The sequence below is a fragment of the Apodemus sylvaticus genome, chromosome X (assembly GCF_947179515.1).
Source record: "Apodemus sylvaticus chromosome X, mApoSyl1.1, whole genome shotgun sequence".
In the NCBI taxonomy this organism is placed as follows: Eukaryota; Metazoa; Chordata; class Mammalia; order Rodentia; family Muridae; genus Apodemus; species Apodemus sylvaticus.
Window position 1 is genome coordinate 150,558,528 of NC_067495.1, and position 10,220 is coordinate 150,568,747.

The following is a 10,220-nucleotide window of genomic DNA, read 5'->3' on the forward strand; positions in this document are numbered from 1 at the left end:
GCTCAGTCTGATGGTTGGCTGCAAGGATCTGCATTTGTATTTGTCAGCCACTGGCAGATCCTCTCAGGGGACAGCTATACCAGGCTCCTGTCAGCAGGCACTTCTTGGCATCAGCAATAGAATCAGGGTTTGGTGTCTGCACATGGGGTAGATCCCAAGATGGGAAGGTCTCTGGATGGCCTTTTCTTTAGTCTCTGCTCCATTTTTTGTCTCTGAGTTTCCCTTAGACAAGAACAATTCTGGTTTAAAAATTTCGAGATGGGTGGGTGGCCTCATTCCTCAACTGGGGGCTGTGCCTATCAGCTGGGCATGGTCTCTACAGGTTTGAATGATTTTTAAAAGTATTTGTTTATTTTTATTTTTATATGTATGTGTGTGCACCTCAGAGCATGTATTGTGCCACATGCATGCAGGTGCCCACAAAGTAAAAGAGGGGGTGGGTGAGTGTTGAAGCTCCAGGAATGGAGTTACAGACAGTTGTGAGCCACCATGTGGGTGCTGGGAACCAAAGCAAGGACTTCTACAAGAGCAAAAAGTGTGCTTAATTGCTGCACCATCATCTCTCCAGCTCCATGAATATTTTTCAATGCAAGTCTTTTATTGTCCCCAAAGACACCCCAAATCATACTTATAATCCAGGATCTTGTTTCTGGATCTGGATAATTTAGGCCTTTCTTGTCAGCCTGCTTACTTGAACAGCTGCACTGTTCCCTTTTCAGACACATAGATGCCATCCCAAAACTTTCTGGGATCCTTGTTTTTTATTGGTGTGGTTTACTGAATCAGCTGCTGAATTTGAAACAAGTTAAATATCATTTTCCTCAAGGTTTGTTTTATCTTTCTGGACTTGAGAGACAGAACAAGCAATGCCTGCCCTCAATGGATGTATTGTTCACTCAGGAAATTTTGGATTTCAACCAAAGACCCATTCTCCTGATTAAGGACATTGCTGGGGAAGTGAGCATACATAGACCTCATCTTGTAATGGGAGCCCAGCATCACACTCTTGATCATGTTCTCAAATGACTCTAGATGGTTCTGACAGTGACCACTTCGTTTCTGTTACCCCAACATTTGTTGACCTGAAACCTCTTCTTTTTCTTCCCAAGGAAACTCAGCTCTGCATTGATGTGATTAAAGTCCCTCTGCAGAGTTCCCCTGGGTCCCTTCACAATGACTGTGCACCCCTTCAGAGTGATGTTGACATTTTTTGGAATGTCCACAATCGATTGATGAGAGAGGTCTTTATTATCACAGAAAATGGAGCCAAGAGATATATGATTTTAAAATTTTGTGGGATGTTATGATATCCTCATATTCCTCTGATTTAATGTTACTTTATGTAGGGCAGGTACCTCAACTGGCTCCCATTTTGCCCAGCCTTTAGTATTTATATCCCATACAGGTGAAATTCTCTGACAGTTGTGTGTATGTTTGTCTCAGACGTTGTCTTAGTTAGGGTTTTACTGCTGTGAACAGACACCCTGACCAAGGCAAGTTTTAAAAAGGATAACATTTAATTGGGGTAGGTTGCAGGTTCAGAGGTTCAGTCCATTATCGTCAAGGCGGGAGCATGGTAGCATCCAGGCAGGCATGGTACGGGAGGAGCTGAGAGTTCTACATCTTCATCTGAAGGCTGCTAGCAGAATACTGACTTCCAGGCAGCTAGGATGGGGGTCTTAAAGCTGACACCAACAGGGACACACCCACTCCAACAAGGCTACAATTTCAAATAGTGCCATTCCCTGGGCCAAGGATATTCAAACCATGATATTCCATTGCCTGGCCTTCACAGACTTGTTTAAACACATGAGTTTATGAGGGAGGATATCTAACCATGGCCTAATAAAAAAGTACATTTAGTCCATCTTCCAAAGTCACCATAGTCTATAGCAGTCTCAACATTGTTAAAAATCCAAAGTTCAAAGTCTCTTCTGAGATTCATCCAATCACTTAAGTGTAATTCCCAAAGCAAGACAGGAAACCAGCTGGGCAAACTCCAAACTTTGCATCTCCATGTCTGATGTCAAAGCAGTCTTCAGGTCTCCAACTCCTGTTTCATCTTTATTGACTGCAACAAACTTCTTTTCCTGGGTTGATTCCACTCCCTATTAGCAGCTTTCCTCAGGAGATGTCCTACGGCTCTGGCATCTAGAATATCTTGTGGTCTCCAAGGCAACTTCAATGTTGCAGCTTCTTGTTTTAATGTCTGGGATCCACACATGATCTTCTAAGCTCCTCCAAGGGCTGGTGTCACTTCTTCAGCTCTGCCATCTGTGGCACTCTAAGTTCAGGTAGAGCTACTCTACTGCTGCTGCAGTTCTTAGTGATCATCCCATGGTACTGCCATCTCCAATACACTATGGTCTTCTCTGCTGCAACTAGGCTCTAACTAATGGTCTCTCATAGGCTCTCTTCATGGTTCCAAGTCTCAGCTCCTTTGAATGAACCCTTCAGTCCTGGGACATCAATTGCAACTGAGGCTGCACCTCCACCAATGGCTTTCTACAGCCTCTCACAGTGCCAAGCCTCAAATGCTCTTCATGATCCCTTCATGCTGTCAAAACCAGTACCATATGAATGACTTTACACATTACCTAGTACATCTTCACCACAAGGTACAACCTTGGCAATCTCTGGAACACAGCTTCTTTGTGCTCTCTCATAAAACACTTCCCAGAAGATTTTTACCTCGGTGATGTTGGTCTCTTCTTAAAAACCACTGATTTCTTAGCTCCAGCTAACTAGTGTCTATTGTCCCAGTAGCCTCCTTCTCCTCTTGACTATAAAGTCAGAGCCACATGGCCAAAGCTGCCTAATTCTTGCAGGAGCTGGAATATGGCCACCTTGTTCTATTACATTATCACTAGCTTAGTCTTTCCCAACTCTTTCACTACCGAAACTTGGACGTCCTGGATCTTGCCCTGTAGGTTGACCTTGAACTCAGAGATCTGCATGTCTGTCTCCTGGTATTAAAGGTGTGTACCACCATGCCTAGATTTAAGCTTTTCTTTACCTAGAACTTGCTCTGTCTCAGGCTGGCCTTGACCTCAGAGATCTGCTTGTCTTTATTTCCTGAGATTAAAGGCCTGTGCCACTATGGCTGGATCTAAATTTAGCTGGGTAGGATCTTGCCCCAAGGTCATTACTTCCTTAATTCAAATTAATATCCTCAAACACAGGATTTAGCTCCATTTCACTTCCTGGTGCCCCTTTAATATTTGAGCCATATGTTTGATATTTTTCCTTTTAAACTTGCTATGCTTATTCAAAATGCTCTTGATGAGACTTAATCAAAGAACAAAGTCTCTGCTGGTTTTTTTTTTGAGACTTCCTTTGTCAATACAATTAATCTGAGTCTCTTTACCTTAGCCTCAAGACAAGGGCAAACAGCAGTCATGTTCTTCACCAAAATACTACAAAAACAGTCTCTAGACCACATACTGAAGTTCTTTCTCTAGACCACATACTGAAGCTCTTTTCCACTGAAACCTCTTGGGCCAGGTCTGCACAATTCAAATTACTACCAGCAACAAAGTCTTCCATATTCCTCCTAAGATGGCCCATTAAACCCCATTTAAAGCATTCCACTGATTTCCAAATCTAAAGTCCCCAAATCCACATTCTTCCAAACAAAAGCATTGTCAGGCCTTTCACAGATATACCCTATTCCTGGTACTAACTTCTGTATTGGTTAGGGTTTTACTGCTGTGAACAGACACCATGACCAAGGCAAGTCTTAGAAATGACAACATATAATTGGGGCTGTCTTACAGGCTCAGAGGTTCAGTCCATTGTCATCAAAGTGGGAGTATGGCAGCATCCAGGCAGGCATGGTACAGGAGGAGCTGAGAGTTCTACATCTACTAGCAGAATACTGACTTCCACGTAGCTAGGACTAGGGTATCAAAGCCCATGCCCACAATGACACACCTAGTCCAACAAGGCCACACCTCCAAATAGTGCCATTCCCTGGTTCAAGCATATTCAAACCATGATAGAGATACATTTTCTCTTAGTGTGTTTTCTTTCAGGGAATAAATAGAAGCCACATACTCCTTGAAGAGAATAGCTGCTTGGCCTTCTTGTACTATCCCATATCTGTATCCATCTATAGGTGGCTATTATCCTCTCTGATTTATGAAAATGACATAAGCTATGGTGCACTATGCTCATGTCCACCATATTTCACGTGGTCTGTATACTAGAAGGGGACTAATGTGTTTACATTTCAGTGTGAAACTTTTGGTCACTCTGAATGGTCCTCATTTGTATGAAATCTTTACCAGCCGATCAGAGAAGTTACTGTGAAGGCTCCTACTCCATGAAATTCTATGCTCTAAATTTATACTGCCTCCAGATGTAAATAAGACCCAGAAAGGAGCCATGTGGGGGAGGTATACTACATCTTTGACTTCATCAGAAATTTCAAAGGTCTCAGTATACACTATCAGACTATAATGCAATTATCTCTGTTTGCTGAAGTCTGCACATGACATCGGTATACAAAACAACTAAATGGTAACCTGCTGCAAAATGATGTTACTTTGGCCAGGATGTAAAGGATTGTTTTCCCTACAAAGCTACCTTCTCATTGTTACTGTCCTTAAAGATATACTAACTCTATCTCTGATTCTTTGGTGATTCTGAGAGAAGACTCATCATTTAGGCATTATGACAGAGGTGGTAGGAGGGATAAACTGAAAAAGGTTGAGCAAGATTGTAGATAGATAGTATCCACAGACTATCTGTTCCATTTCTTAATTAAAAATGCATTTTCAGTTCAATACACACAAAAATTAATTGCTGATTAAATACAAAGTCCCAAGAAAGATGGTCATGGTTGTGTTTATTTGTTCAATGAAAGGTCCATCAAGGGCCAAAGCTCTCTCCTACTTGACATAAATGAGAGTTACTAAATTTGTTGGGATGTATGAACAAATAGGACATAACTATTGTATTAACATGGATTATTTTAATGTCTCATAGCCTAGGCTTATTTGCTTGCTCCTTGAGAAGAGAGACTTTGTCTTCAACTTTTCTATGTTTCCAGTGTTGAATCCAGTGCCTAGAAAATTAAGAGCTCGTTCATTGAAATTACATATCTCTCCAAATGTATGATAGAGGGACGTAGGGCATCCCTAACATGTAATCAAGTCTGTGGGGTGGGAATGGAATCAACAAATACTTTTTCATAATCAGTACACCTAACCTTTGTCCCTGAACTATGAACACAGAATAGGTGATGTATCAATCAATCAGATAGGATTATTAAAACGTTTTAGAGGCAAGAGAGATAGTTTAATTAATAAAGTGCATGAGTATAAGGACCTGAATTTTAAAATTCCAAACATTTTGATATGTGCTTGTTAGCCCCAGAAATAGAGAGAAAGAGACAGGTAGATTACTAGGGGTTCATTGGACATCCAGCCTTGGTGAGCTCAAGGTCAGTGAGACCTTTTCTCAAAAAATAAATTAAAATAAAAAGTACACAGCACATGAGGAATATGGAATGAGAATACCAAGATTGTTCTCTGGCCTCTACATGCACATAAATGCATGTAGTCACCCCCACCTCCACATGCATGCACCTTCATATTCACATATCCACACAAACACATGGATCTTCACACAAACACACATGTAGGTGCAATACACACAGAAAGAGAAGTTTACAGCCCATTAACATCTGAAGACATACCTGTTCCAAAGTTCATAGGATTTCAAAGTTCAGCTAAATAACCATTTCTTAGGTATTTGCTATGGGTTAGGTGCTAGGATAATAGAAATGAATCAAAGTTTTTACCTTTAAGGAGCTCCCAGGATGGTAATGGAAACATACAAATAATTACTGCTCTAAAAATCTGTAAGCACATGTGGTCACAGAGAAGGGATGCCTCCTTGCTGTTTGGTCAGTTATGGGCAGCCTGCATGGCTTTAAAATCAGGTTGGCCCTTTACCAAGATGTGAGAGAAATGAGGGATCGTTTAGCCCAGAGTGAAATGAAAGAAATCCAATACTGAGGTGCCCTAGGGAGAATGGTGGGGAAGTTGAGTGTGGATCATATTATAGGCAGATTGCATGCAGTTCCTCAATACTGCCATTGTTAATATTAGTGTTGCTGCTTTTAAAATTGTTTCTCAAGCAATATCTACATCATCATTTGGTGGCACAGCAATTCAGCTTCTGTGCTGCTTATTTATTCCCCACTTTTCACTTTACCAAGTTTTGATCTGAAAGTTTCTTATGTTTATTTCCACACCTAAAAAAATCTGAAGATTCTTTTCATCTTTCCAAATACAGAAAAGTGAACAATAAATTCCATGTGTACCAAGAACCACAGAGAAGCCTCAAAAGAAAGCATGGGCATGCAAAGTGTTCAGTGAGAGGACTGAATTGTTGGAAAAGAGCCCGGTTAGTGTTGTTGGGTTGTGACTTCCCTTTCTTCAACCTTTATTGGGCTGGGCTGCTACCTTATCGGTTGTGGTTTACCAGGAGTCTTCTGAGGGCACCTTTGACTTCTTTGTTCCTTAAGCTATAGATCATAGGATAGAGCATTGGGGTTATATTAGTATAGATTAAGGACACAATTTTGTCTTGTTCTGGGGTGTAGCAGGATTTGGGACGGATGTAGATGAATATTGCACAGCCATAGTGCATAACAGAGACCAGCAGGTGGCCAGCACAGGTGGAGAAAGCTTTGTTCCTGCCTTCTGCTGAATGGATTCTGAGGATGGCAGCAATAATGAATCCATAGGAAAATAGGATCAACAAGAAGGGAATCAACAGAATCAGCATGCATACAAGGAAGACTGCAATTTCATTGGCTTGTGTATCAGAGCAGGCTAAGAATAGGACAGCAGGAATGTCACAGAAGAAATGGTTGATGACATGGGACTGACAGAAGGGCAGGAGGAATATTAGCGTGGTAAGGGTGAGTGGAAGTGTAAAACCACTGATGCATGCCAGAGCCAACATCTGCAGACAGAGTGCCCGGGTGATGATGAGTGTGTAACGCAGGGGGTTACAGATGGCCACAAAACGGTCATAGGCCATTGCAGTAAGGAGGAAACATTCTGCTCCACCCAGAGCAATGAAAAGGTGCATTTGCAGAGCACATCCCAGGAAGGGCATTCGCTGGTTTCTGGACAGGAAATTGGCCAGCATGTTAGGGACAATAACTAATATGTAGCAAATTTCAATGGCAGATAGGTTCCGAAGGAAGAAATACATAGGTGTCTGGAGACAGGTGTCAATAAGGGTGATGAGAACAATAGTTGTATGGCCTGCTAGGGTGATCAGATGCATAACTAGAAAGAGTCCAAAAAAGAGGATCTGTAGTTCAGCCAGGTCCCCAAAGCCTAAAATAATAAATTCAGAGCTTAAGGTGTGGTTTTTCTTCAATGGCTCCATCTTTTATTCTCCTCTGTGGAACTATTATACTGGAAAGGAGAGTTTTCTAGCAATCGTTTTATCCATGAGAAATACTATAGCCATTTTTCACAGATGAGAATTTAGTCTGATCTTCTAAGTATATTCCTTTCTCTCATTCTACCAGCTTTTAAAATTCTATCCTTTCTTGGTATAGAATGAAAGACTGCTTGTATGAGAGTACTTTAATTCATCTGTTGAGTTGTAAAGATCAGCTGGCACACACAGCCTCTAAACATAAAGTTGTCTTCCCTAGACCTTGATGCAATGCTTCTAACAGAGATGCTATACATGTGGAAGAGTTGTCTGAGGTAGGAGCAGAAGCTGAACTGGATATATTAAGAAAGATTTAAATGGAGACTAGGCCTGGAAGGTTACTGCTTGGAAGTGATGTAAAGAATCCTGTAGGAAGTAAGGTGTAATGAGTTAAACTTAGATGCTTTTGAATTTTTACATTAGTTATATTGCTATCTCTTTATTACCATCTCCAAACCCCCAGGGTTTCAGCAGTCAATTGGTTATGAACAGGCTGCCAGAGAGGAAGGACACATAACTTGGAATAGCTGCTTTCTTTCCTGTGCCTTAGCTATTTGTAAACACCCCAACTTTGTGGCACCCTTTTCTGGATGTCTCCTCTAACCTCTTGGTTGAATCAGTCACGTCCTTATGTGATCACAGCCCTCCAGGCTCCCATAACCATGTTGTTCACCAATAAGTTCTAGAATTCTCTGATTATTGTTCTGTCTACATTGCCTGTCTATGGGTTCCAGAATGGCAAGAATGGTGTCCAATTCTGCTTCTCAACAATGGCTGGTACATATTAGGAGCATCAACAAATCATGTGAGCCTGTTCACCTTTTGAGTTTCTGAATAAATGTCAATTTCTCGTTTTTGCATGTTCCACAGTTGGCAACAGGTCTGGCCTTGAGAATATATGGGAAAGGGCTGAACTAAGTCACATAGTAGGAGCAGGAAGTATATAGGACAGAACTGGAACAGACTCAGGGGCAGTGAATGGTTAAATGAGCAATGTCTTGTCTGATATGTTTCCTGAAGTCCAGAGGAATTTACTTTCTCCTTGCCTTGATCCAAAACAGAAACAAAAAGCTTTGTTGTCAGTCTCTGATTTCTTCCTATGCCCCCTTCCATCACAGGAATGAGAAAAGGGGAATGTTTCCAAGGAGTCTAGGTATTCAGGAAATCAAAAGTCAATAAGAGGTAATAGAGAGATGGCTCCAAGATTAAGAGCACTTGTTCTTGCAGAGAACCCAGGTTTCATTCTCAGCATCCATATGCCAATTCATAGCCATCCATAATTCCAGTTCCATGGGATATAGCACTGTTTTCTGGCTTCAGTGGACACCAGGCATGTATATGGTACATGTATATGGTTCATGCAGATACAATACCCATACACATAAAACAAAATCAATAAATCTAATCTTAAAATTTTTAAACAGTAAGGAGTTTGTGAGAGTTGGATTGCTACTTAAAGAGTTCATTTGGGGGAATGTGACATTTCTGAGGCTCAAAGTACCATCAATGAAATAAGAAATCTGATTTTGATTACAGCTTTGTTTGACATAGATGGTAGTTATAATTGTAGTTTAACAGCCACTTATACTCCATATTGAGTAGTGTTTTGGTATGTATTTACCTAACAGGTGCATGAGACAGAGCAATATGCCAATGTTTCACTTCAAAATAGATTACTGCTGTTGTCTTCCCTGAGTGACCTGTCCCTATCACTGGCCCTGCTCCAGATATTACACCAAGCCCTTGCTTAAACTTCTGTATCCTAACGGAGCCCATCCTAGTACAAGCTTCCCTCTTCAGCCATCTCCTCTACCTATAGTCACAAAAGCCTTGAGAAAAGACTGTCAGGGGCCAAGGAGAACAACCTGTTTCCCCAACAGGAACCCAAAACATCTGGAACGTAACCCCTTTCTATGACTCAGCCCACTCTCTCACCTTCTGTATGCCCAACCTCCCTGATAGCCTCTTCATTAACCCTTAATAACTCTGTGAATAAGATTGAGCTTCTGAGTGTCTGGTTGTTTGTTTGTTTGTTTGTTTGTTTGTTGGATGCATACCCTTGGCCTCAGCTTTGCCACACTTGACACTTTTCTACTGTTTACTCTTATGTACAGAGATATGGGAATCTTACTTTCATTGGGCCCAAACCTTGAAAATAATAAAACCACAAAAATCCTGAAAATAGAAATCACATATGATCAAAACATTTGAAAATAAGAAGAGTCAGTTTATATTAAAATGTCTTCTCTTTTCTCCTTCTGTCCTACTCTCCAAGAAGGACCATTCTTAGTGAGATATATTCCATTCTGTTTTGGTTGTGCATACAAACACTCATTTTTCAGGTCATGGCAGCATGCATCTGTAACCTGAGTACTTGAGAAGCTTAGGCAGAATGATCAGGAGTTCAAAGCCAGCATGAGCTATATAAAGTGTTTTCTAGGCCAGACTGGGATGCTTGAGATTCTGTCTACACACACACACACACACACACACACACACATATCCATACATATGCTCAAATGTATATTTAAAATAGTAAATGACATCATAGTATACAAACTGACTGATAATATTGTAATAATATGACCATTAATGATATGTCTGAAAGGTTTTTAGTTAGTACATATTAGTTTTTTCATTTTTATAGTTATCGCATTGTTTATTTTGAGTGAATAGTAAATTAATGAACTATAATTTATTAAAACTGCATATCAGTAACACATAGTATAATGTGTAAACAAAAATGTAATAGC

General features: G+C 40.7%; 1 protein-coding gene across 1 annotated transcript; it reads right to left on the bottom strand.

The window, feature by feature from the left end:
• Positions 1-6,474: 6,474 nt before the first annotated feature.
• LOC127675405 (olfactory receptor 10K1-like) lies at positions 6,475-7,413 on the bottom strand. Its single transcript, XM_052171531.1, has one exon. The coding sequence runs from the start codon at positions 7,411-7,413 to the stop codon at positions 6,475-6,477; it is 939 nt and encodes a 312-aa protein (XP_052027491.1).
• Between the last annotated feature and the right edge of the window lie 2,807 nt (positions 7,414-10,220).

Bases quoted from the DNA above. Each gene is read 5' to 3' on its own strand.
- LOC127675405 (XM_052171531.1), bottom strand. From the start codon at position 7,413: ATGGAGCCATTGAAGAAAAACCACACCTTAAGCTCTGAATTTATTATT.